The sequence below is a fragment of the Mustelus asterias genome, chromosome 6, assembly GCF_964213995.1.
Source record: "Mustelus asterias chromosome 6, sMusAst1.hap1.1, whole genome shotgun sequence".
Classification (NCBI taxonomy): domain Eukaryota; kingdom Metazoa; phylum Chordata; class Chondrichthyes; order Carcharhiniformes; family Triakidae; genus Mustelus; species Mustelus asterias.
Genome location: NC_135806.1, coordinates 140,404,975 through 140,432,602, shown reverse-complemented (window position 1 = coordinate 140,432,602; position 27,628 = coordinate 140,404,975). Strand labels below are relative to the sequence as shown.

The following is a 27,628-nucleotide window of genomic DNA, read 5'->3' as shown; positions in this document are numbered from 1 at the left end:
CCCATGACCCACGAATGAACAAAAAACAAACTCAAGACTGGGCATCCATGAGGCGCTGTGGGCCATCGACAGCAGTGGAACTGTACTCCAGCACAATCTGCAACCTCATGGCCCGGCACAACCCCTACTCAACCAATACCATCAAGCTGGGGATCAACCCTGATTCAATGGAGGAGGGCATGCCAGGAGCAGCACCAGGCAGACCTAAAAATGAGGTGTCAACCTGGTGAAGCTACCAAACAGGACGACTTGCATGTCAAACAGCAGAAGCAGCAAGTGATAAACAGAGCTAAGTAATCTCACAACCAACGGATCAGATCTAAGCTCCGTAGTCCTGCTACATCCAGTCGAGAATGGTGGTGGACAATTAAACAACTCACTGGAGGAGGAGGCTCTACAAATATCCCCATCCTCAAGAACAGCTTCTTCCCTGCTGCCATCAGACTTTTGAATGGACTTACCTTGCACTAAGTTGATCTTTCTCTACACCCGAGCTATGACTGTAACACTACATTCTGCACCCTCTCCTTTCCTTCTCTATGAATGGTATGCTTTGTCTGTATAGCATTCAAGAAACAATACTTTTCACTCTATACTAATACATGTGACAATAATAAATCAAATCAAAACCATCCTCAATGATGGAGGAGCCCAGCACATCAGTGCTAAAGATAAGGCTGAAGTATTCGCAGCAATCTTCAGCCAGAAATGCCAAGTGGATGATCCATCTCGGTCTCCTCCTGAGGTCCCCAGCATCTCAGATGCCAGTCTCCAGCCAATTCGATTCACTCCACGTGATATCAAGAAACAGCTGAAAGTACTGGATACTGCAAAGGCAATGGGCCCTGATAACATTCTGGCAATAGTACTGAAGACTTGTGCTCAAGAGCTAGCCACATCCTTAGTCAAGCTCTTCCAGTACAGTTACAACACTGGCATCTACCTAACAATGTGGAAAATTGCCCAGGTATGTCCTGCACACAAAAAACAGGACAAATCCAACCCGGCCAATTACCGCCCAATCAGTCTACTCTCGATCATCAGTAAAGTGATGGAAGGGGTCATCAACAGTGCAGTCAAGCAGCACCTGCTCAGCAATAACCTGCTCAGTGACGCCCAGTTTGGGTTTCGCCAGGATCACTCAGCTCCTGACCTCATTACTGCCTTGGTTCAAACATGGACAAAAGAGCTGAATTCCAGAGGTGAGGTGAGAGTGACAGCCCTTGACATCAAGACTGCATTCGACTGAGTGTGGCATCAAGGAGCCCTAGGAAAACAAGAATCAATGGGTATCAGGGGGCAAACTCCCCGCTGGTTGGAGTCATACCTGGTACATAAGAAGATGGTTGTGGAGGGTCAGTCATCTCAGCTCCAGGACATCTCTGCAGGAGTCCCTCAGGCTAGTGTCCTCGGCCCAACAATCTTCAGCTGCTTCATCAATGACCTTCCCTCAGTCATAAGGTCAGAAGTGGGGATGTTCACCGATGATTGCACAATGTTCAGCTCCATTCGTGACTCCTCAGATACTGAAGCAGCCCATGTTCAAATGCAGCAAGACCTGGACAATATCCAGGCTTGTGCTGATAAGCAACAAGTAACATTCATGCCACACAAATGCCAGGCAATGACCATCTCCAACAAGAGAGAATTTAAACTTCACCCCTTGACATTCAATGGCATTACCATCCCTGACTCCTTCACTATCAATATCCTGAGGGTTACAGCATTGACCAGAAGCTGAATTGGACGAGCCATATAAATACAGTGGCTACCAGAGCAGGTCAAAGGCTAGGAATCCTGTGGTGAGTAACTCACCTCCTGACTCCCCAAAGCCTGTCCATCATCTATTAGGCACAATTCGTGAGTGTAATGGAATACTCTCCACTTGCCTAGACTCCAACAAGTTGGAGTGCAACTCCAACAACACTTAAGAAGCTCAACATCATCCAGGACAAAGTAGCCTACTTGATTGGCACCCCTTCCACAAACATTCACTCCCTCCATCACCAATGAACAGTGGCAGCCATGTTTACCATCTACAAGATGCACTGCAGGAACTCAGCAAGGTTCCTTAGACAGCACCTTCCAAACCCACGACCACCACCATTGAGAAGGACAAGGGCAGCAGGTACCCGGGAACACCACCACCTGGAGGTTCCCCTCCAAATCACCCACCATCCTGACTTGGAAATATATCGGCCGTTCCTTCACTGTTGCTGGGTCAAAATCCTGGAACATCCTGCCTAACAGCACTGTGGTTGTATCTACACCACATGGACTGCAGCGATTCAAGACGGCAGCTCACCACCACCTTCTCAAGGGCAACTAGGGATGGGTAATAAATGCAGGCCTAGCCAGTGACACCCACATCCTATAAATGAATGAAAATATATATATTTTAACAATTACAGCAAACCCTGATATAAGAACATAGAAAAGGGATTGGAGTAGGCCTTGAGACTTGATATTGTCCATGAAGCAAGATCATGGTCAACCTACCTCACCTCCATCTTTCCGCACTAGCTCCATTTCCCATCATTCCATTACTATCCAAAATTCTATTGACATCTGCCTTGACAACTGAGCATGCGGACCCCTCTGAGGTAGAGAATGTTAGAATATAAACAGTGACAACTTTGTATTGGATGTAATGTGACCAATGGGAACAAGATGTAACGGTCAGCTGACCCATCAAACCATGGAACCATTAACAGAGTGATACAATAGTCAGCTGGCCAGCTGATTCACTATAAGTAAGGAACTATGTAGAATTGTGGGGAGCTTGGAGTGGCCCAGGGCGAGGCCCTAAGTTTGGAGTATTGATGTTTCTTTATTAAACCCTTTCTTTGGTTTATAAGTTGGAGTAAGTTTTGTTGTATTTTCATTAGCTGCATTTTGAAGAGTTTCTTCTGAAGAAACAGAGAACTCCAAAGTTTCACAATCTTTTCAGTGAAGAGGTTTTTCCTCACCTTTATCCCGAGATTATGACCTCATGTTCTCGATTCCCCAGCTGGGGAATGTTTTTCCCAGAATCCAATTCACTGAGAATGTTCCAAAGCTGAGGCCTCAGCCTGAGCACAGACTGGAAACAGCTGTGTCACCAAGAACATTGCCCTCCGGGCAAACACAATGTGCAAATTTGGTGTTTTCCTTTAGAGACATCCTTGTGACTCAATGTTTGACAGGACTTTGTCATTTAAAGGTACAGCAGAGCTAAATAAAGCCCCGTATTCTCAAACAAGAATCATTTGAGTGTGAAATAATGGCTCGTTTCAACATGATGTTCCTCATCCCTGTACACAAATAGACAGAAAGCTTTCAGAGATATTTCTGTTACCCCCATCCCCTTCTCTCCAGCTTCCTCTGAAGACGATGCTCACACGGGGACACTGGCCTCTTATGTGAACTTTGTCTTCATGATCATGTAACCATAGAAACCATAGAAACCCTACAGTGCAGAAGGAGGCCATTCGGCCCATCGAGTCTGCACCGACCACAATCCCACCCAGGCCCTACCCCCACATATTTTACCCGCTAATCCCGCTAACCTACGCATCTCAGGACTCTAAGGGGCAATTTTTAACCTGGCCAATCAACCTAACCCGCACATCTTTGGACCGTGGGAGGAAACCGGAGCACCCGGAGGAAACCCACGCAGACACGAGGAGAATGTGCAAACTCCACACAGACAGTGACCCGAGCCGGGAATCGAACCCGGGACCCTGGAGCTGTGAAGCAGCAGTGCTAACCACTGTGCTACCGTGCCGCCCCCGTGGGATGTGTGGGATTAGACAGGGTATTGGTCAACTCTTTGGCTCGTTTCAACATGATGTTCCTCATCCCTGTACACAAATAGACAGAAAGCTTTCAGAGATATTTCTGTTACCCCCATCCCCTTCTCTCCAGCTTCCTCTGAAGACGATGCTCACACGGGGACACTGGCCTCTTATGTGAACTTTGTCTTCATGATCATGTAACCATAGAAACCATAGAAACCCTACAGTGCAGAAGGAGGCCATTCGGCCCATCGAGTCTGCACCGACCACAATCCCAACATCATGTTGAAACTCAAGCCCCATCCTGCTCTCACCCCAACTTGCACATTAATCATGTCTCGCAGTGCTCCTTTCATGCTGCACTGGACAATACTACTGCTGAAAATTGTCCTGCACACACCCTAGGAACTCCTGTCACCTCTACCCTTTACATTACTATCATCCCAGTCTCCTTTATAGGGATTGGATTTGATTTGATTTGACTTATTATTGTCACATGTATTAACATACAGTGAAAAGTATTGTTTCTTGCGCACTATACAGACAAAGCATACCATTCATAGAGAAGGAAAGGAGAGAGTGCAGAATGTAGTGTTACAGTCATAGCTAGGGTGTAGAGAAAGATCAACTTAATGCAAGGTAGGTCCATTCAAAAGTCTGACAGCAGCAGGGAAGAAGCTGTTCTTGAGTCGGTTATTATGTGACCTCAGACTTTTGTATCTTTTTCCCATCATAAGAAGGTGGAAGAGAGAATGTCCGGGGTGCGTGGGGTCCTTAATTATGCTGGCTGCTTTGCTGAGGCCGTGGGAAATGTAGACAGAGTTAATGGATGGGAGGCTGGTTTGCGTGATGGATTGGGCTATATTCACGAGGTGATGACCTAGTGGTATTATCGCTGGACTATCAATCCAGAAACTCAGTTAATGCTCTGCGGACCAGGGTTCGAATCCCGCCAAAGCAGATGGTGAATATTTTAATTCAATTTTTTAAAAATCTGGCATTAAGAATCTACTGATGACCGTGAAACCATTGCCGATTGTCAGCCATCCAGCAATGCACGCATGAATGAATAAAAAAAAAGATTGAAATTTCAGATTAATGTTCAGAGAACTGATCCACTGAAGAACCCAATAACTATTAGACTTGGCTCAGTGGCAGTCTCTGAGTCAAACACTGACAATTTGCTCTTCATTCTGGAGATTTAATAACACAATTTAAGCTAGTTACTTCAGTGCAGTATTGAGGGAAGTGCTGCACTCTCAGTAATGCTGTCATTCAGATGAGTCATAAAGGATCTCATGGCACCATTCAGAGCAGAGCAGGGGAGGTCTCCCGGCTCTACTGGTCAATATTTATCCCCCAACAAACATCATTGAAATAGATGATCTGGTCATTTATCTCCGAGCTCTTGGTGGGATTTTGTTTTACACAAATTGCGTGCTGCATTTTCTACATTGCAACAGTGACAACACTTCTTATTACTTCAGTATTTCTGAAAAAGAGACATGCTGTTGAAGTTTTTCATCTTGTACGCATCAGGATAGGTGCAAGGATATCAAATTTCAGAGTGCTTCAAAGCACTTCATTGGGTGCAAGGTGATTTGGGATGTTCTGAAGATTCTGTGTAAGGGCAAATTATTGCTATTCTTTAACACTGATCCAAACCATAGATTCCCTACAGTGCAGAAGGAGGCCATTCAGCCCATCGAGTCTGCATCAATTTACTGAAAGAGCATTTTACCCAGGCCCAACGCCCTGCCCCATCTCTGTAATCCTGCACATTTACCCTGCTAATCCCCTCCAATCTACACATCTTTGGACACTAAGGGTCAATTTAGCATGGCCAATCCACCTAACCTGCACATCTTTGGACTGTGAGGGGAGACCAAAGCACCTGGAGGGAAACCCACGCAGACATGGGGAGAACATGTAGACTCCACACAGACAGTTGCCCAAGGCTGGGATTGAACCCGGGTCTCTGTGGCTGTGAGGCAACAGTGCTAACCACTGTGCCACCGTGCTGTTGCTTTACAACATCAATAGAAACATCCTGTGTTTATATAGCACCTTTAATGGTATAAAACATCACAAGGCATTTTGCAGGAATGTTACAAAACAAAAGAATTGAAACAGTGTCACATAAGGTGCTATTAGAGCTGATGGGTTAAAAGTTGGTCAAAGCTTTAAGGAGCAGCTTAAAGGAGAAGAATAAAGTAGTGAGTCAGAGAGCTTTAAGGAGGGTATTCTTGAGATGAGCTCTGAGACAGCTGTAAGTGTTGCGGCCAATGGCAGGGCAATGAAAACTGGGGATGCTGACGAGGCCTGAATTAGGTGAGTATCCCGGAGGGTTGTGGGGCTGGAGGAAGTTGCCCAGGTGGGGTGGGGCTTGAAACAAGAGTGAACATCCATTTAACAATTTATCACCCCTTACATTTTCACACACCGAACAGGGATGGCAACCCTGAACAGCTGCAGGGTACTGCTCTAAAATGGATTAATAATCCTCTTTCATATTGAAGAACATCCATTGACTCTGTCTACACTTCCCGCTGCCTCAGAAAAGCAGCCAGCATAATTAAGGACCCCACGCACCCCAGACATTCTCTCTTCCACCTTCTTCCATTGGGAAAAAGATACAAAAGTCTGAGGTCACGTACCAACCAACTCAAGAACAGCTTCTTCCCTGCTGCTGTCAGACTTTTGAATGAACTTACCTCACATTAAGTTGATCATTCTCTACACCCTAGCTATGACTGTAACACTACATTCTGCACTCTCTCCTTTCCTTCTCTATGAACGTTATGTTTTGTCTGTATAGCGTGCAAGAAACAATACTTTTCACTGGATACTAATACACTATATACCAATACATGTGACAATAATAAATCCAAAACTAGAGGGCATAGGCTAAGGAAATTTGGCATATCCGCTATGACTCTCACCAACTTTTACAGATGCATCATAGAAAGCATTCTTTCTGGTTGTATCACAGCTTGGTATGGCTCCTGCTCTGCCCAAGACCACAAGAAACTACAAAGGACCATGAATGTAGCCCAATCCATCACGCAAACCAGCCTCCCATCCATTGACTCTGTCTACACTTCCCGCTGCCTCGGAAAAGCAGCCAGCATAATTAAGGACCCCACGCACCCCGGACATTCTCTCTTCCACCTTCTTCCATGGGGAAAAAGATACAAAAGTCTGAGGTCACGTACCAACCGACTCAAGAACAGCTTCTTCCCTGCTGCTGTCAGACTTTTGAATGGACTTACCTCGCATTAAGTTGATCTTTCTCTACACCCTAGCTATGACTGTAACACTGCATTCTGCACTCTCTCCTTTCCTTCTCCATGAACAGTATGTTTTGTCTGTATAGCACGCAAGAAACAATACTTTTCACTGTATACTAATACATGTGACAATAATAAATCAAAGTAAAAAAGAGGTTTGGACTCCCCCCAAGCACTTTGCACTCTACTTTAGAGATGTATTCACTGTTGTAGGTGTCTCTGGCAGGGCAGCCGTCCCTCAGAATTACACTGGAACTGTCGCCCAGATTGCAGGCTCAGGTCTCCGGAGTGGGATTTGAACCCACAACCTGCTTCCTCAGAGGCGGACACGATGTGAGACGGCAGTGAATTTCTAACCTGCTGGAAGGACGTGTTCACCCAGCCAAGCTCCCGCCCTTGCCCCTGACTGGCGTGTGCTGTGCACCAATGTGTGTGTGTGCAGACAGACAGCCCTCCCTTATATAGAGCAGCCTTGTGGGGGAGCCTGGCATGTTGAGGCTATCATTGTGGAGAGTGGCAGCAGAGGGGGAATGGGAGAGGAATAGCAGGAGGAGCTGGCCAGCAGGCAGCCCCTGCTCTACTCTTCTGTCTAGTTGCTGTTTGTTGTCCCGGTGCCCGGGCTCCGCCGCCGCCGCTGAGAGATGTCTCCCGGGAGCCCAGCCTGCTGCTGGCCGCTCCCCCCGCGGCCGATGCTGCTTCTCCTCGCCTGCTGCCTGCACCCTCTGAGCGGTGAGTAGCAGCCACTCTGTCCGCCTCCCGCAGCTAGGGAGCTGTCCGCTGCCCCTGGTGCTGTAACTCGCCAGCTCCCTCCCTCCCTCTCACCCTGCCCGCCTCTGCTCAGGAATGTCAAGCTTAGGATTTATTCCAGCTGCACCCACAAATACTTTATTCACTGTGCACTGTGTGTTTGTGTCAGCACTCCCTCTGCTCAATGTTCTTTAACCCCCATCCATCCCTTTGTCCATCATCCACCCTCTCCCCTCTCAATCCATCCCACCCTCCTCTCCCACACTCCATCCATCCCCTCTCACACTCCCTGTCTCCTTTCCCGCACTCACTCTCTCCCACTCTCTATCCACCACTTCCCCCACACACTCTCTCCTCTCTCTGTTCTTTCTCAAATTCATTATCCCCCTTCTCCCCCACATTCTCTCTCTCCTCTCCACACTTTCTCTCCTCCCCACATTCTCTCTTTCCTCTCTCCCACACTTTCTTTCTCTCTCCCACATTCTCTCTCTCCTCCTCACACACTTTCTCTGTTCTCCCACATTCTCTCTCTCCCCTCCGCACTGCCTCTCCTCTCCCACATTCTATCTCTTTCCTCTCTTCCACACTTCCTTTCCTCTCTCCCACATTCTCACTCTCCTCCTCACACGCTTTCTCTCCTCTGCCACATTCTCTCTCTCCTCCCCTCACACTTTCTCTCCTTTCCAGCACTCATTCTCTCCTCTCCATACTCCCCATCCTCCCACATTCTCTCTCTCCTTTCTCCCACTCTTTCCCTTCTCTCCCACATTCTCTCTTCTTCGCACTCTCTCCTCTTCCATATTCTCTTTCTCTTCTCTCTCACACTTTCTTCTCCTCATTCCCACATTTCCTCCCTCCTTCCCACACACTTTCTTTTCCTCTCTCCCACACTCTCTCTCTCTCTCTCTCTCCTCCCCACACAGTTTCGGTCCTCTCTCCCACATTCCCCCACTCCTCTCCCACACACTTTCGCTCCTCTCCCACACTCTTCCTCTCCAATGTCAGGATCCCGGTTCATCCCCTCACTTTAGTTTTGTAATCGCTTGAGTTTGAGAATGAGTAGGGTTGATGTTTAATCTGGCCTGTAACTTTACTGTGTTGGTGTTTTCTCTTTATGATTATTGTTCAGGTTGTACATGGGATGTAACCTTAACAGCCAGTGTCACTGTGAGTCACTGTGAGTCAAGTCACAATCATACCAGTTATATTTACAAGGATATTTAATTGCTTGAATTTATGAGCTTTAACTGGTGTTGTTGATATCCCTGGAGAATCGCTCCTCATTGCCTGACAATGCATCAATCCTGTGAATATGTGCTGAAAATACCCCCAAACCCAGCATTCTGAGGATATATTTGGCACATTTTACAATAGAATTTGGTCTCGGGCGAACAACCTCTGTTCATTCATTCACTTCATTTTCTGTTCCCACTTCACTAATTATCTGACTCGCTCATCTTCAATATCTTCGTATCAGTCTCTTTTTCTCTCCCTCTGCCTGCCTCTCCTCTCTGTCTCATTTCATCTCCTCCTTGTTTGGTTACATTAATTTATCTTGGTGTGTTTTGCTCTTTTCTTGTACAGTCTATAGAATTTCAGGTTCTCTCTTTTTGCTTCTATTTCAGTCTCCATCTACATTTTTCTCTTCTACAGTCGCTTTGTCTCCATCTCTCACTCTATCTTTTATCTCTGTTCCAGTATCTCTCTGTCTGCATCAATCCCTCGCTATCTGTCTATTTCTGTACCTTTGTCTCCATCTGCCTCCAAACCTCTGTTCCTAATTCTCTCTGTTGCTGTCCTTATCACTATTTCTATCTCTCTCTTTCCTATTTTGTTCTTTGCATTTGATTTCAATCGGATGATTTTCTCACTTGTCTATGACTGCCTGCTCTCTATCTCCATCCCTGTTTCCATCTACCCAGGTGTTCTTTCTCTGTCAGTGTCTATTGTTTGTTTCCCTCCATCTTTCACAGCCTGCCTTCCCTGCTGTGTGTTGCATGTTTGTAGAGAAGGTACGGTTATTGAGGAGGAACATGTTGGATTGTGTATGAGGAATAATCAGAGATCCCAGAGCCAGAATTGTTCGCCTCCCAACATGCGACTGGTTTCATGAGGTGTGCAGTTCTCCCTCTTTCTTTATCCCCATCAATATTCAGCAAATAAATCAGCAAAGGATTTAATAGCTTCTCCTTATGATGTTCCTCAGCCTTTGTCACACTGCCCTTGAAGTGTACAGGTATATACACTCCTGTAGTGATGCCGCTGAGGCAGGAATAGAATTTCCATGCCAGCCTTTGTATATTTGATCTCTGCCTGCCATTCTTTACATTGCCAATCATCTTCTCAATTTCCAGCCAGTTCCTTCTCTCTCTGTCTGTATAGTCGCCTGTCAGATAACACTTTGCTCCTGATATTCTCTCTCTCTCTGCCTAACCGTGTCTGTTATGTTCCTCCTCCTGTGTGTTTTTACAATGTGGACATTTCCTCTGATCCCTCTCTTTGTTTTTTGCTGACATCTCAAGCTGGTCTGTCTCAGTGTTTGAATCAATGTCTTCCTTCGAACTCCCTCTCTCCAGTGCACATTCTCCTCACTCATTTTCTCTATTTTTCTTATCCTCCAGCATCGACACCGTGAACAATACATACAATTTATATCATTCTGTTCACATAAATGATTTATTCTCAGTTTATTTACCCATCTCTCACTATCTTTGCTTTTGATTTCAAAAAGGGACAAGTTTCTTGTTCCTAATGATTTCTCCAATTCTGAAAAATTAGTCTATTCTATTTGACAATTCTCTCCTGTCGTTGCTGATTCAATATTTCTGTCTACCTGTCTATTGGTTTTATTTTGCCCATTTTTCTCTTGTTCAGTTCCTGTGCTGTGTCCGTGAGTCTCTGTATCTCTCTTATTCTCTCTCTTTCCCTGCTCTACCTGCCAGTCTCTCTCTCTCTTTCTCTCTCTCTCTGTTTTTCTGCTGTGTCGCCAGTTTCTTTCTCTCTCTTTCACTCTCTGTTTCTCTACTCTATCTGCCAGTCTCTCTGTCTCTCTCTCTTTCTCTCTCTCTCTCTTTCTATTCTTTTATCTGCTGGTTTCTCTTCCTCTCTCTGAGTACTCTTCTTTCTATTTTCATTTGTGGTGTGATTATTTTAGCTGTGCCCTGTCTCCTGTTTGGGACAATGTTGTTAATGTAAACAGTGTCAAGTCAGGTGTCTAAGGCAAGGATGAGAAAAGTCCTGGATAACTGTACACTGCTGTGTTATCATAGGTGCCAGAAGGATGGAACTGGTTTATCTCTGAGCAGGGAGAATGTCCTCTCAGTTAGCTTCGCACAATTCCCTCTGTTTTACTGGTGATTTAATAATCCTTTTCGCTTTCTCTTTATTTCATTGGGCCAACCCTGAGAAACCAAAAATAGTTAAACGTGGCACTGGTAGAAGTGAAAGTTTTTTTAAAAATGCTTCCTGTTTTCTTATTCCTCCAAGGCATTGCAGCAACACCCCCCCCCCCCACCCCCCACCTGCCACCCCCCTCCGCAATCCCACCCTCACCACCTCTGTAAACTCCATCAGACCACAACCCTGCACTCCTCCAAACCCCACTCCCAATTTACTTCCATCACAGGCCATGATGCCTAGGCCTGAAGCTCTGAAATTCTCCCCCGAAACCTCCCACTTCTCTCTACTTTGATCATGTTTCCTGACCATAGAATCTCTACAGTGCAGATGGAGGCCATTCAGCCCATCGAGTCTGCACTGCTTCACCAAAACAGTATCTTACCCGGCTCTCCTCCCCGTAACCCCGCACATTTTCCATGGCCAATCCACCTAACCCGCACATCTTTGGACTGTGGTAGGAAACCGGAGCACCCGGAGGGAACCCACGCAGTCACGGGGAGAATGTGCAAACTCCACACAGGCAGTGACCCGAGGCTGGCATTGAGCCTGGGTTGGTGACACTGTGAAGCAGCAGTGCTAACCACTGTGCCACCGTGCCACTCTCACTCCGCCTTATGGAGTAGGATCATAAAATGGTTACAGTGCAGAAGGAGGCCATTTGGCGCATTGTGTTTGTGCCAGCTGTCTGCAAGGGAAATATTGTTAATTCCACTTAACTCTATAGTCCCCCTTGCCACACAAATCCTTTTTGTTCAGATAATGGTCCAATTCCTTTTTCAAAGTTGGAGTAGAAGCTGCCTCTTCCTCACTCTCAGTGTCTCCCAAACACTTGCTGCATGAAAAAGATTTCCCTCGTGTTGTCCTTCCTACCTTCAATCTGTGTCCTGGGTTCGACCAATGGAAAGAGTTATTCCCCATTCACGCTGGCTGGACCTGTCACCATTTTGACCACCTCTATCAAATCTCTCCTCAAATCTCTCTTCTCTGGGGAGTTTCTCCAATCTATCCATATTAATGAAACCCCCCAGCCCGAGAACCATGTGTTCCCTCTCACTATGTTCTTTGATAACCTCTCCTGTGAAGTGCCTCAGAATGCTTTACTCTATTAAAGGTGATACACAAGTCATTAGAGAGTAGAGGTTGACAGGTTGGCATAAGCAGCTTTATAAATCTCGTGTTACATGTGACAAGGTACTTCCAGGCATGAGGGCAGTCCTCAATCACAGTGTACATGGGCATTGCCACATTTAGCTGTTGGATCTCTGTCTGTGGTCAATCTGCTCTGCCCTGTGTAGGATTGCAGAGGGAGGGCTAGCGGTGAGGGTGGGGCATGTGTGGACCTCAATCCAGGGGATCAAAATCACTCAGTCCCAATTCACACTAACCTTCTTTTTGAATCATTCGTGGGACATGGGCATCGCTGGCTGACCAGCATTTATTGCCCATCCCTTGCTGCCCTTGGAGGGCAGTTGAGAGTCAACCACATTGCTGTGGCTCTGGAGTCACATGTAGGCCAGACCAGGTAAGGACGGCAGATTTCCTTCCCTAAAGGACATTAGTGAACCAGATGGGTTTTTCCGACAATCGACAATGGTTTCATGGTCATCAGTAGATTCTTAATTCCAGATGTTTATTATCGAATTCAAATTCCACCAGATGCCATAGCGGGATTTGAACCCGGGTCCCCCAGAACGTTAGCTGATTTAATAGTCTGGCAATAATACCAGCAGGTCGTCACCTCCCCTATCCACAATTCTTTTCAATTGTTCTCATAGAATCATAGAATCCCTACAGTTCAGAATCGGCACATCGAGTCTGCACCGACCACAATCCCACCCAGGTCCTATTATTGTAACGCCACATATTTATCCTGACACTAAGGTCAATTTAGCATGACCAATCAACCTAACGCACACATCTTTGCACTGTGGGAGGAAGCCGAAGAACGCGGAAGAAACCCATGCAGACACTGGGAGAATGTGCAAACTCCACACAGACAGTGAGTGATCCGAGGCTGGAATTGAACCCAGGTCCCTGGCGCTGGGAGGCTGTAGTGGAGCAGCAGTGCTAACCACTGTGCCACCGTGCCGCCCCTCTCTGTTGAGTACTGAGTCTCTGACCTCAGTGCTCTGTGGCCAGGGTTTCCACATGTTTTGGAGGTATTTAGGAACGTAAATAAAACACAATACTTCCTTCGAGGCAGTCTTCCCTCACACTGCCTACTATCTACTTCCCAAAGAGCATCATTAATGAAAATGAAAATCTGCAAAAGTAATTTTCTTTGCAAACCCGACAGGGTATGATAGATTGGCAGAGGTGTGAGCTTTCTTTTTTCCCACAGCATCCATGCAGGTGAACTGTGAAGAAATTAATATTAAATGACTGTGTTCTGACATCTGGGAATAGAGAGTATTAAAAGTGGAGCAGTGCTCCTTTCTGACTGAGAATGAAGAATTGAAATTTGTCAATGGATTGCACTGGTTCCTGAATAAATTCGCAATGATTTATGAATGGGCTACGGAGATTTCGGAATGTGATTATTGTAATTTGTTGATGGTGCACTGTGTGTCATTACACTGTCCAATCAAAAAGTTCCATGCAGGTACAGCACGGGGTTAGATACAGAGTAAAGCTCCCTCTACACTGTCCCCCCATCAAACACTCCCAGGACAGGTACAGCTCGGGGTTAGATACAGAGTAAAGCTCCCTCGACACTGTCCCCATCAAACACTCCCAGGACAGATACAGCACGGGGTTAGATACAGAGTAAAATTCCCTCTACACTGCCCCCATCAAACACTCCCAGGACAGGTACAGCACAGGGTTAGATATAGAGTAAAGCTCCCTCTACACTGTCCCACCAAACACTCCCAGGACAGGTACAGCACGGGATTAGATAGAGTAAAGCTCCCTCTACACTGTCCCATCAAACACTCCCAGGACAGGTACAGCTCGGGGTTAGATACAGAGTAAAGCTCCCTCGACACTGTCCCCATCAAACACTCCCAGGACAGATACAGCACGGGATTAGATATAGAGTAAAATTCCCTCTACACTGCCCCCATCAAACACTCCCAGGACAGGTACAGCACGGGGTTAGATACAGAGTAAAATTCCCTCTACACTGTCCCCATCAAACACTCCCAGGACAGGTACAGCACGGGATTAGATATAGAGTAAAGCTCCCTCTACACTGTCCCACCAAACACTCCCAGGACAGGTACAGCACGGGATTAGATAGAGTAAAGCTCCCTCTACACTGTCCCATCAAACACTCCCAGGACAGGTACAGCACGGGGTTAGATACAGAGTAAAGCTCCCTCTACACTGTCCCCATCAAACACTCCCAGGACAGGTACAGCTCGGGGTTAGATACAGAGTAAAGCTCCCTCTACACTGTCCCCATCAAACACACCCAGGACAGGTACAGCACGGGGTTAGATACAGAGTAAAATTCCCTCTACACTGCCCCCATCAAACACTCCCAGGACAGGTACAGCACGGGGTTAGGTACAGAGTAAAATTCCCTCTACACTGCCCCCATCAAACACTCCCAGGACAGATACAGCACGGGATTAGATATAGAGTAAAGCTCCCTCTACACTGTCCCACCAAACACTCCCAGGACAGGTACAGCACGGGATTAGATAGAGTAAAGCTCCCTCTACACTGTCCCATTAAACACTCCCAGGACAGGTGCAGCACGGGGTTAGATACAGAGTAAAAATTCCCTCTACACTGTCATATAGCCATCCTGATGCAGAAAGTGACCTTTTGGCCCATTGTGTCCATACTAGCCCTCCTCACATTTCTGTGTATAAAATTCCATCTACACATATTGTGTATTCTGCCAGCCTATCTCTGTCCAGTTACAGGCAATTTGTTTCAGCCTTACCTGTCTACCATTTCCCTGAGTTTGATACGATCAGCTAATTCTGAAATATTACTCTGTATTTTGAGATCTAAGTCATCGATGTGTAACAAAAAGAGCAGTGATCCAGGCCGGCACTGATCCCTGGGGAAACATAGAAACGTAGCAGATGGGAGCAGGAGGAGGCCATATGGCCCTTCGATCCTGCCCCGCCATTCATCACCATCATGGCTGATCGCCCAACTCAATAGCCTAATCCTGCTTTTTCCCCATGACCTTTGATCCCGTTCGCCCCAAGTACTATATCTAGGGGTGAAAACCCAATTGTCCACCTCGCTTCAACCTGTCGAACAACCACCTACAACCAATCATTGCTTCCAGCCTTCAGACAATCGTTAATGTACAATTGGACACTGGCCCCCCTCTGTGTTAATGAGTTGTCTTTCTGATGCCTTGCCAAATGATTTCTGAATGCTCATTTAGCGGAGTGGGGAGGTGGTGGCAGAGCGGTATTATCACTGGACTAGTGATCCAGAGTTAATTCACTCACAGGGATAGCCGGTCAGGAGTGAAGAATAGACCAGGGCACTAGGATATACCAAACTGCCTAACACATGTCGGTGATGGTTGGAGCAGCACCAGCTTAGATTAGAGTTTAGAAGAGGATCTCATAGAAACTTATAAAATTCTAACAGGGTCAGACAGGGTAAATTCGGAAAGAATGTTCCCAATGGTGGGGGAGTCCAGAACTGGGGGTCATAGTTTGAGGATAAGGGGTAAACCTTTTAGAAAAGTAAAGTTTACTTATTAGTCACAAGTAGTTTTACATTAACATTGCAATGAAGTTACTGTGAAAATCCCCTCGTCGCCACACTCAAGTGCCTGTTCGGGTACACTAAGGGAGAATTTAGCATGGCCAATGCACCTAACCAGCACGTCTTTCGGACCGTGGGAGGAAACCAGAGCACCCGGAGGAAACCCACGCAGACACAAGGAGAATGTGCAAACTCCGCACAGACAGTGACCCAAGCCAGGAATTGAACCTGGGTCCCTGGCGCTTCAAGGCAGCAGTGCTAACCACTGTGCCACCGTGCCGCCCGTGGTGAGGTGAGGAGAAATTTCTTTACCCAGAGGGTGGTAAATGTGTGGAATTCACTACCACAGAATGTAGTTGAGGCCAAAACATTGTCTGAATTCAAGAAGAAATTAGATAAAAGAAATTAGTGGGCGGCACGGTAGTATAGTGGTTAGCACTGCTGCTTCACAGCTCCAGGGACCTGGGTTCGATTCCCGGCTCGGGTCACTGTCTGTGTGGAGTTTGCACATTCTCCCCGTGTCTGCGTGGGTTTCCTCCGGGTGCTCCGGTTTCCTCCCACAGTCCAAAGATGTGCGTGTTAGGTTGATTGGCCAAGCTAAATTGCCCCTTAGTGTCCCGGGAGGCGTAGATTAGAGGGATTAGCGGGTAAATATGAGGGTTAGAGGGATTAGCAGGTAAATATGTAGGGATATGGGGATAGGGCCTGGGTGGGATTGTTGTCGGTGCAGACTCGATGGGCCGAATGGCCTCTTTCTGCACTGTAGGGGTTCTATGGTAAAAACTCTTGGGGCTAAAGGGATTGAGGGATATGGGAGGAAGGTGGGATCAGGATATTGAATTTGATGATCAGCCATGATCAAAATGAATGGCGGAGCAGGCCCGAAGGGCCAAATGATCTACTCCTGCTTCCAGCTTCTATGTTTCGATCTTCACTCAGAGCTGTGCCCTAATCTTTACTTGTGTTGACGTAGTGAAGTAAAAGTGTAAACCTGAACATGGTTGGCCCTGGCAGCAAATGCAGCCTTTTATAACAGCGACCAGGGCCGGATTTTCCCACCTTCCCGCAGTAGGTTTTTCAGCATTGGAGATGGTTTGCCATTGGCTGGTGGTGGGATCTTCCAGTGTTGCCGCCGGCAATGGGAATTCCCGCTGAGAATTTACCGTAGGGAACAGCCCAGAACCTTGCACAGTAATCCTCAAGCGCGATCCAAGAGATGAGTTTAAGTCCTTTGTTTTTCTTTTCTATTCCTGAAACCCAGTACTTTGTTGACTTATTTATGACCTTATCAAAGTGCATCACAATTTTTAGTGATCTGTGTATCTGTTCCCACTGAGCTTGTTATTCCTTCAGCCCATTTAACATCTATTTTCCAAGTAGTATGTCATTATTCTTCAAACCAAAATGTATTGCCTCACACTGCTCTATCCTTATTGTTCTTTTACGGGTTGAGGGTGTCGCTGTCACAGCCAGTATCTGCTGCCCCTCCCTAAGCGCCCTTTGAACCATAAATTAAATTGAAAAATCTGGAATTGAAAGGTGGTCTCAGCGATGGTGACCATGGCAACTATCAATGATTGTTGTAAAAACCCACCTGGTTCACGAGTGTCCTTTAGGGAAGGAAATCTGCAATCAAGTTAAAAGTGAGGGGTGGGAGGTTTAGGGGGGATTTGAGGAAAAACTTTTACCCAGAGGGTGGTGAGGGTCTGGAATGCACTGCCTGGGAGGGTGGTGGAGGCGGGATGCCTCACATCCTTTAAAAAGTACCTGGGTGAGTACTTGGCACATCATAACATTCAAGGCTATGTGCCAAGTGCTGGCAAGTGGGATTAGGTGGGCAGGTCAGGACATTTCATGCGTCGGTACAGACTTGATGGGCCAAAGGGCCTCTTCTGCACTGTGGTAATCCGTGATCTGTGATTCAAAAGGGAACATATACAATTGGAAGATTGCAACTAAATGAGGCAAAATCGTGTAAGTTTACTTTTAAAATATAGTAGCTATAAAGAAAAAAGTTTGATCAATTCTGGGAAAAAAGAACTTTTCAAGGATTGTCGAAAACAATAGCTCAAAGGAGAAAAACAGATTTAAGGAAACAATAAAGGCTGCGTTGATGTGGTGGTTGTGAGGTTTCAAACAAGACAGAGTGTGAATGAAGGCTGACCTGTGAACACCAGTATGTTGTCACCCCTAGACAATATCCTAGTGCAGCAGGGCATTGTGTGGTACTGGAATGTTATAGATTAGAAAATCTATAAGGACTGTTGCCATCAAAAGGGGATTTAGCTCTGAGTTTAATTAAGCCAACATTTTTTAGCAAATGTTTTGAAAGTACTGTTAACTGTGTAAAGGTGTTCTTGTGTTTTAAGTGCGTTTTAGAATATATTTTAATAAATGTTTAACTTTATGATAAAATCTTTGCAATTGGCCTGAGAATCACTGATAGCCTACTGGTATTATCGCTAGACTATTAATCCAGAAACTCAGCTAATGTTCCGGGGACCCGGGTTCGAATCCCGCCACGGCAGATGGTGGAATTTGAATTCAATAAATAAAATTCTGGAATTAAGAATCTACTGATGACCATGAAACCATTGTCGTGATGGCTAACACGAGAGGACATAGCTTTAAATTGAGGGGTGAGAGATATAGGACAGATGTTAGAGGTAGGTTCTTTACTCAGAGAGTAGTAAGGGCGTGGAATGCCCTGCCTGTAGCAGTAGTGGACTCGTCAACATTAAGAGCATTCAAATGGTTATTGGATAAACATATGGATGATATTGGAAGAGTGTAGATTAGACGGGCTTTAGATTGGTTCCACTGGTCGGCGCAACATCGAGGGCTGAAGGGCCTGTACTGCGCTGTAATGTTCTATGATTGTCAGAAAAACCCATCTGGTTCACTAATGTCCTTTAGGGAAGGAAATCTGTCATCCTTACCTGGCCTGGCCCACATGTGACTCCAGAGCCACAGCAATGTGGTTGGCTCTCAACTGTCCTCAGGCAACTAGGGATGGGCAATAAATGGAACATAAGGGTAGGAGTAGGCCATTGTGCCCTTCACTCCTGCTCCACCATTCAATTAGATCATGGCTGGTCATCTAACTCATCAGCACTTTCCCGCATTATCCTCATGTCTCTTGATGTCATTAGTGTACAAAAATCTACTGATATCTGTCTTGAACAAGCTGAATGACTGAGCTTTCCTCTGGTTAGAGAGCCTTAGTGGCCTTGCCAGTGGTGTCCACATCACAACAAAGAATTAAGATTCAAAGAAAGGTTCAAAAGAATCCTTGTGAATGTGGATGAGTGGTTAGGATTTGCAATGTGCTGCTTGATTCAGGGTTAGTCTTCTGGGAATTCTTTATTTTTTATTCATTCGTGGGACATGGGCATTGCTGGCTGGCCAGCATTTATTGCCCATCCCTGGTTGCCCGAGGGCAGTTAAGAGTCAACCACATTGCTGTGGCTCTGGAGTCACATGTAGGCCAGACCGGGTAAGGACGGCAGATTTCCTTCCCTAAAGGACATTATTTGATTTGATTTGATTTATTATTGTCACATGTATTAGCATACAGTGAAAAGTATTGTTTCTTGCACAAAACATACCGTTCATAGAGAAGGAAACGAGAGAGTGCAGAATGTAGTGTTGCAGTCATAGCTAGGGTGTAGAGAAAGATCAACTTAATGCAAGGTAAGTCCATTCAAAAGTCTGACGGCAGCAGGGAAGAAGCTGTTCTTGAGTCGGTTGGTGTGCAACCTCAGACTTTTGTATCTTTTTCCCGAAGGAAGAAGGTGGAAGAGAGAATGTCCGGGGTGCGAGGGCTCCTTAATTATGCTGGCTGCTTTGCCTAGGCAGTGGGAAGTGTAGACAGAGTCAATGGATGGGAGGCTGGTTTGCGTGATGGATTGCGCTACATTCACGACCTTTTATAGCTCCGTACGGCCTTGGGCAGAGCAGGAGCCATACCAAGCTGTGATACAACCAGAAAGAATGCTTTCTATGGTGCATCTGTAAAAGTTGGTGAGAGTCGTAGCTGACATGCCAAATTTTCTTAGTCTTTTGAGAAATTAGAGGCGTTGGTGAAGCAGGTGGATTTAGTGAAGCAGATGGGTTTTTCGGACAATCAACAATAGTTTCATGGTTATCAGTAGATTCTTATCCCTAAAGGACATTAGTGAGGCAGATGAGTTTTTCCAACAATCGACAATGGTTTCATGGTCATCAGTAGATTCTTAATTCCAGATTTTTTTTGTTGAATTCAAATTTTACCATTTGCCGTGGCAGGATTCGAACCCGGGTCCCCAGAACAATAGTGGAGTTTCTGGATTAATAGTTTAGCGATGATACTACGAGGCCATCGCCTTCTCAAGATGGAGAAAGACCTGCAGGGCTGGGGAAAGTGTGGGGATTCGGACTAACTAGATTGCGCTATGAAAGAGCTAGTGCAGACCTGATGGGCCTAATGGCCTCCTTCTGTGCTCTAGTCTTCGATGAGGCCTGAGAAATTCCCAGAAGACTAACCCTGACCATTGATAGAGAACAAACGCATCAAGAGGAGTGAGATCAGTTCGATACACAATCCTGCTCCCTCTGTCTACACAATACTTTCTTCAAAGAAACGGTAAAAGATAAAAGAGAAAGGAAAAGATCTTTCACAAGTAAACTCACGTACCAAGCAAGCTGGGTTTCTCCGGACAGGAGGGAGTCATTCAACCCTTGGAGCAAGATTCTCCATTTAATTAGACTGTGGCAGATGTGTCCAAATTCCATTGGTCTGCCGTAACCTCTAACACCGCAACATCTATCAATAATCAATCTGCATCTTGAAACGTTCTCTATCAATGGTCAGGACTAGTCTCAACCTGAACAGCTTTATACAGGAAGAGATTTCCAGATTTCCTCTATCTCTGTCTGAGGGAGAGCTTCCTGACACCACCACTGAACAGCCTAGCTCTAGTTTTAAGAAGTTAGGATGATACGGTGGCACAGTGGTTAGCACTGCTGCCTCACAGCCCCAGAGACCCAGGTTCAATTCCAGCTTTGGGTCACGGTCTGTGTGGAGTTTGCACGTTCTCCCCGTGTCTGCGTGGGTTTCCTCCGGGTGCTCCGGTTTCCTCCCACACTCCAAAGATGTGTAGGTTTGGTGGATTGGCCAGGACAAATGTGCGGGGTTACGGGGATAGGATGGAGAAGAGGGCTTGGGTAAGGGGCAGCAGCTTTATTGGCCATGCTAAATTATTCCTTTGTGTCAGGGTAAATTAGCAGGGTAAATACATGGAGTTGAAAGGATAGAACCTGGGTGGGATTGTTGCCAGTGTAGGCTCGATGGGTCGAATGGCCTCCTTCTGCACTGCAGAGATTCTATGATTCTATGAAGATGCTCTTTCAGAGAGTTGGTGTGGACCTTATGGATCAAATGGCCTCGTTCTGCACTGTAGGAATTCTATGGTTCTTATTCTGGACCTTCCCTGCCAGAGGAAATAGTTTCTCTCTCTATGCTGTCAATTCCTTTAATCATTTCGAACACCTCAATTGGATCCACCCATTACCTTCTCTACTCAAGGGAATACAGGCCTAGTTTTATCTGTCTTCACAATTTAGACCTTTAGCATTATTCGGTGAGTGTGTGTGTGGTTTTTGAATCACCCAGTTTATAGCTCATTTGGCCCTTTGAGTCTGCTGCATTATTTAATACAATCATAGTTAATCTTATCTTCAAACTCAAGGGTTACATAATTGATGCGATGACACTGAGCGTGTTGGAATATTGATAGATATTATAATCATAATATTGATTCTTTTTTCGATTTATTCATGGGATGTGGGCATCGCTGGCTGGGCCAGAATTTGTTGCCCATCCTCGTGGCTTGCTCGGCCAGTTCAGAGTCAACCATTGCTGCTGGGTCATGTGTAGGCCAGACTGGGGAAGGTCAGCAGATCTTCTTCCCTTAAGGACATTAATGAGCCAGATGGGTTTTTTATGACAATCTATAATGGTCTCATAATTATCATTAATCTTTTCAATTTTTAAAAACTTGAATTCAAATTTCACCATCTGCCATGGTGGGATTCTAACACAAATGCCCAGAGCAGTACCCTGGGTCTCTGGAACACTAACCCAGTGACAATATCAGGACTCCTTTTGATTTGATTTCATCTGATTTGATTTCATTTGATTTAATATTGTCACATGTATTGGGATACAGTGAAAAGTATTGTTTATTGCGCGCTATACAGACAAAGCATACTGTACATAGAGAAGGAAATGAGAGAGTACAGAATGTAATGTTACAGTCATAGCTAGGGTGTAAAGAAAGATCAGCTGAGTGCGATGTAGGTCCACTCAAAAGTCTGGTGGCAGCAGGGAAGAAGCTGTTCTTGAGTTGGTTGGTACGTGACCTTGTATCTTTTTCTCGATGGAAGATGGTGGAAGAGGGATGTCTGGATTCGTGGGGTCCTTGATTATGCTGGCTGCTTTTCTGAGGCAGCGGGACGCCAAGCAGAAGAAGTTATGTACGAAAATTGGATCTGCTAGAGATATGTAAAAGCAGTTAAAATTAAATATCTCTTCACAACACATCTCTTAATCCCTTCTCTCTCCGATCCATTTACACTGGCTGTAATTCTCCAGCCTCCCGCGGTTGGGATTCTCCAGTCCTGCTGCTGTGAATGGAGATTTGGCTGAGCATCAAATTCTCCGATCCCGCTGGCAGTGTTGGCGGGGCGTTCAAGATTGGGGAATCCCAGCCATAAGACCAGAAGATGTGGGAACAGAATTAGGCCATTTGGCCCACTGGGTCTGCTCCACCATTCAATCATGGCTGATATGATTCTCATCCCCATTCTCCTGCCTTCTGCCCTTAACCCTTGATCCCCTTATTGATCAAGAACCCATCTATCTCTGTCTTAAAGACACTCAATGACCTGGTCTCCACAGCGTTCTGCGGCAAAGAGTTCCATAGATTCACCACTCTCTGGCTGAAGAAATTCATCCTCATCTCAGTTTTAAAAGAGCATCCCTTCACTCTGACGTTGTGCCCTTGAGTTCTCGTCTTTCCCGCTGTCTAATTTTTTGTTTCTCCACCGTTTGAATGATCTTTTGGGTGAAAGAGCACAACACCCTTCCATCACCGACGATAAAGAACAAAGAACAAAGAAAATTACAGCACAGGAACAGGCACTTCAGCCTTCCAAGCCTGCACCAACCATGCTGCCCGACTTAACTAAAACCCCCTATCCTTCTGGGGACCATATCCCTCTATTCCCATCCTATTCAAGTATTTGTCAAGACGCCCCTTAAAACTCACTACCGTATTTGCTTCCACTACCTCCCCCGGCAGTGAGTTCCAGACACCCATCACCCTCTGTGTAAAAAACCTGCCTCGTACATCCCGTTTAAACCTTGCCCCTCGCACCTTAAATCTATGTGCCCTAGTAATTGGCTCTTCCACCCTGGGAAAAAGCTTCTGTCTATCCACTCTGTCCATGCCCCTCATAATCTTGCAGACTTCTATCAGTCGCTCCTCAACCTCCGTCGTTCCAGTGAGAACAAACCAAGTTTCTCCAACCTCTCCTCATAGCTAATGCCCTCCATAGCAGGCAACATCCTGGTAAATATTTTCTGTACCCTCTTCAAAGCTTCCACATCCTTCTGGTAGTGCGGCGACCAGAATTGAACACTATATTCCAAGTGCGGCCCAACTAAGATTCTATAAAGCTGCAACATGACTTGCCAATTTTTAAACTCAATACCCCGGCCGGTGAAGGCAAGCATGCCGTATGCCTTCTTGACTACCTTCTCCACCTGTGTTGCCACTTTCAGTGACCTGTGTACCTGTACATCCAGATCCCTCTGCCTCTCAAGACTCTTAAAGGTTCTGCCATTTACTGTATATTTCCTATCTGTATTAGACCTTCCAAAATGCATTACCTCACATTTGTCTGGATTAAACTCCATCTGCCATCTCTCTGCCCAAGTCTCCAACTGATCTATATCCTGCTGTATCCTCTGATGGTCCTCCTCGCTATCTGTAAATCCACCAACCTTTGTGTTGTCTGCAAACTTACTAATCAATCCAGTTACATTTTCCTCCAAATCATTTATATATATTACAAACAGCAAAGGTCCCAGCACTGATCCCCGAAGAACGCTACTTGTCACAGCCCTCCATTCAGAAACGCACCCTTCCACTGCTACCCTCTGTCTTCTATGATGAGCCAGTTTTGTATCCACCTTGCCAGTTCACCTCTGATCCCATGCAACTTCACCTTCTGCACTCGTCTGCCATGAGGGACCATTTCAAAAGCCTTACTGAAGTCCATGTAGACAACATCCACTGCCCTACTCTCATCAATCACCTTCATCACTTCCTCGAAAAGCTCAATCAAGTTAGTGAGACCTCCCCTTCACAAAACCATGTTGCCTCTACTAATACGTCCACTTATTTCCAAGTGGGAATAAATCCTGTCTCAAAGAATCCTCTCCAATAATTTCCCTAGCACTGACATAAAGCTCACCAGCCTGTAATTACCTGGATTATTCTTGCTACCCTTCTTAAACAAAGGAACAATATAGGCTATTCTCCAATCCTCTGGGACCTCCCCTTAATGCAGGGGAGGCAAAGATTTCTCTCAAGGCCCCAGCAATTTCCTCCCTTGCCTCTCTCGGTATTTTGAGGTATATCCCATCAGGCCCTGGGGACTTGTCTACCTTAATGTTTCTCAAGAACCCCAATACCTCTTTCTTTTTGATCTCAACATAACTCAAACTATCTACACACCCTTTCCCAGATTCATCATCCACCAAGTCCTTCTCTTTGGTGAATACTGATGCAAAGTACTCATTTAATACCTTGCCCATTTCCTCTGGCTCCACACATAGATTCCCTCCCCTGCCCTTGAGTGGCCCAACCCTCTCCCTGGCTACCGTCTTGCTCTTTATATATGTATAAAAAGCCTTGGGATTTTCCTTAGTCCTGCTGGCCAATGACTTTTCGTGACCCCTTTTAGCCCTCCTTACTCTTTGCTTAAGTTTCTTTCTACTTTCCTTGTATTCCACACTTGCTTCGTGTGTTCCCAGCCTCCTAGCTTTGACAAATGCTTCCTTTTTCTCTTTGACTAGGCTCACAATATCTCTCGTTATCCAAGGTTCCCAAAACTTGCCATACCTATCCTTCATCCTTACAGGAATGTACTGGTCCTGAATCCCTATCAACTTGAAAGTCTCCCACATGCCAGCTGTTGAGTTGCCCTCAAACATCTGCCCCCAATCTACATTCTTCAGTTCTTGTCTAAGATTGTTGTAGTTAGCCTTCCCCCAATTTAGCACCTTAACTTGAGGACTACACTTGTCTTTATCCATCAGTACCTTAAAGCTTACTGAATTGTGGTCACTGTTCCCGAACTGCTCCCCGACTGAAACATCGACCACCTGGCCGGGCTCATTCCCCAATACCAGGTCCAGTACGGCCCCTTCCCTAGTTGGACTATCTACATACTGTTTCAGGAAGCCTGCCTGGATGCGCCTTACAAACTCTGCCCCATCCATGCCCCTAGCACTAAGTGAGTCCCAGTCAATATAGGGGAAGTTAAAATCTCCCACCGCAACAACCCTGTTACTTTTACACCTTGCCAAAATCTGCCTACATATCTGTTCTTCTGGCTGTTGGGCGGCTTGTAGTAAACTCCCAACATTGTGACTGCACCCTTCCTATTCCTGAGCTCTACCCATTTTGCCTCGCTGTATGAGCCCTCCGAAGTGTCCTCCCGGAGTACAGCTGTGACATTCTCCTTAACCAGTGGTGCAACTCCCCCATCCCTTTTACATCCCCCTCTATCCCGCCTGAAACATCTGTATCCTGGAATGTTAAGCTACCAATCCTGTCCTTCCCTTAACCAAGTCTCTGTAATGGCAACAACATCATAGTTCCTAGTACTAATCCAAGCTCTAAGTTCATCTGCCTTACCCTGTTACACTTCTCGCATTGAAACAAATGCACTTCAGTCCACCAGACCCTCTCTGATTTGCAATCCCACCCTGCTTGCTCTTTCTCTGAGTCTTACTGGCCCTACTCTCTGGTTCCCCTTCAGTTACACGTCCCCTCCAAACCCCACTGCTTTTCTTGTCTGTCTCCTTTCCCGTTTGTATCCAATTTCCTTCAGAAAGTTACTACCAAACCTGCTGAAACTGCACTTTCAGGCGGCACATTCCCGATCATCACAGCTTGCTAATTAAAGCATTTGCCCTTGGCTTTTTCTGTGCATTACCTCAAATCGGTTCCCCTGGTTACTGACCTCTCCCTGCCGTCAATGCAATGAGTTTCCTGAGAAACATGGGGTGGCACAGTGTCGCAGTGGTTAGCACTGCTGCCTCACAGCGCCAGGGACCTGGGTTCGATTCCCGGCTTGGGTCACTGTCTGTGTGGAGTTGGCACGTTCTCCCCGTGTCTGCGTGGGTTTCCTCAGGGTGCTCCAGTTTCCTCCTACATTCTGAAAGATGTGCTGGTTAGGTGCATCGACCCGAACAGGCGCCGGAGTGTGGCAACTAGGGGAATTTCACAGTAACTTCATTGCAGCGTTAATGTAAGCCTTACTTGTGACTAAATAAACTTTTTTTTGAGAAGTTCAAACTCTTTGTGTGACTATCTCGTCACTCCCCATGTGCCTTCCCTTCCTGTTAACTCTGCCTAATCTCCTTCCGTGCAATGTCCCCTTTCGACTCTCAATCTTTCCCCTTGCTGATTCCTGCCACACTGGCATTAACACTCAGTTCTGATTTACTTAGACACGGTGCCCGTGTCTCTGACGTAGTCCAGAATGCTGGGTGGGATGTGTTTAACCTGCACTGTACCCAGTTTGCATTCTCATATCGCCCACTCCAAGTCACTGCTTCTTCCTTGGTCAAATCCTTGGTCAGATCTCACACCAGGGGGGAGGGGGTTCTCCCGAAAAGATTCTAAGTGCCGAATTTGGGTAGAAACGGGATTGATTCCTGCTGGGTTTTTTTTTAGTGTGATTTTCAGAATGAGTCTCCCACACTCTGAGCACTGCAGAGTGCCTCAGGGAGGCCCACACAGAAAACCAGCCTATTTTCTCACTGGAGAGACTCGCAGCAAAGCGCTGATCTGTCAGCGCGGAGATTGGCTCGTGTGCAGTGGCCCCTCTCTGCCAGCCTCTTGGTCGCTGTCCAGCCCCGCGACCCCACATGGCTGCCCCTCTGACCCCCACCCCCCGTTCGCTGGCCTCCCGGACATCTCCAAGCCAGCCCCGATGTCCCCCCTGCCCTTTTCCCATCCTCCCTAATTCTAAGTTTAAGTTTATTTATTAGTGTCACAAGTCGGCTTACATTAACACTGCAATGATGTTACTGTGAAGATCCCCTGGTCGCCACACTCTGGCGCCTGTTCGGGTAACACTGAGGGAGAATTTAGCATGGCCAATGCACCCTAACCAGCACGTCTTTGGGACTGTGGGAGGAAACCGGAGCACCCGGAGGAAACCCACGCAGACACGGGGAGAATGTGCAGACTCCACGCAGACAGTGACCCAAGCCGGGAATCGAACCCGGGTCCCTGGCGCTGTGAGGCAGCAGTGCTAACCACTGTGCTACTGTGTATTTCCTCTGTAACTCTCAGTCTTACTCCTGGTCTCATTCCTGTCAATATGACGATGTTATGTTCCTCCCTGGCATTATTTACATTAAAACACAGCAACCCTGAAACACTCTCC

The 27,628-nt window shown here is 46.3% G+C and overlaps 2 protein-coding genes across 2 annotated transcripts in view; one reads left to right on the top strand and one right to left on the bottom strand.

Annotated features, from left to right (window-relative positions):
• The window catches only part of LOC144495190 (uncharacterized), a 984,403-nt gene that overhangs the window by 384,101 nt on the left and 572,674 nt on the right, over nucleotides 1–27,628 (bottom strand). The gene's annotated exons all lie outside the window — the stretch shown is intronic.
• Nucleotides 7,683–27,628, top strand: part of tmem8b (transmembrane protein 8B) — a 171,320-nt gene continuing 151,374 nt past the window's right edge. Inside the window, exon 1 of the mRNA XM_078215294.1 lies at nucleotides 7,683–7,795. Coding sequence (XP_078071420.1) covers nucleotides 7,708–7,795 — 88 coding nt within the window. The 5' untranslated portion in view covers nucleotides 7,683–7,707. The remainder of the gene's footprint in view (nucleotides 7,796–27,628) is intronic.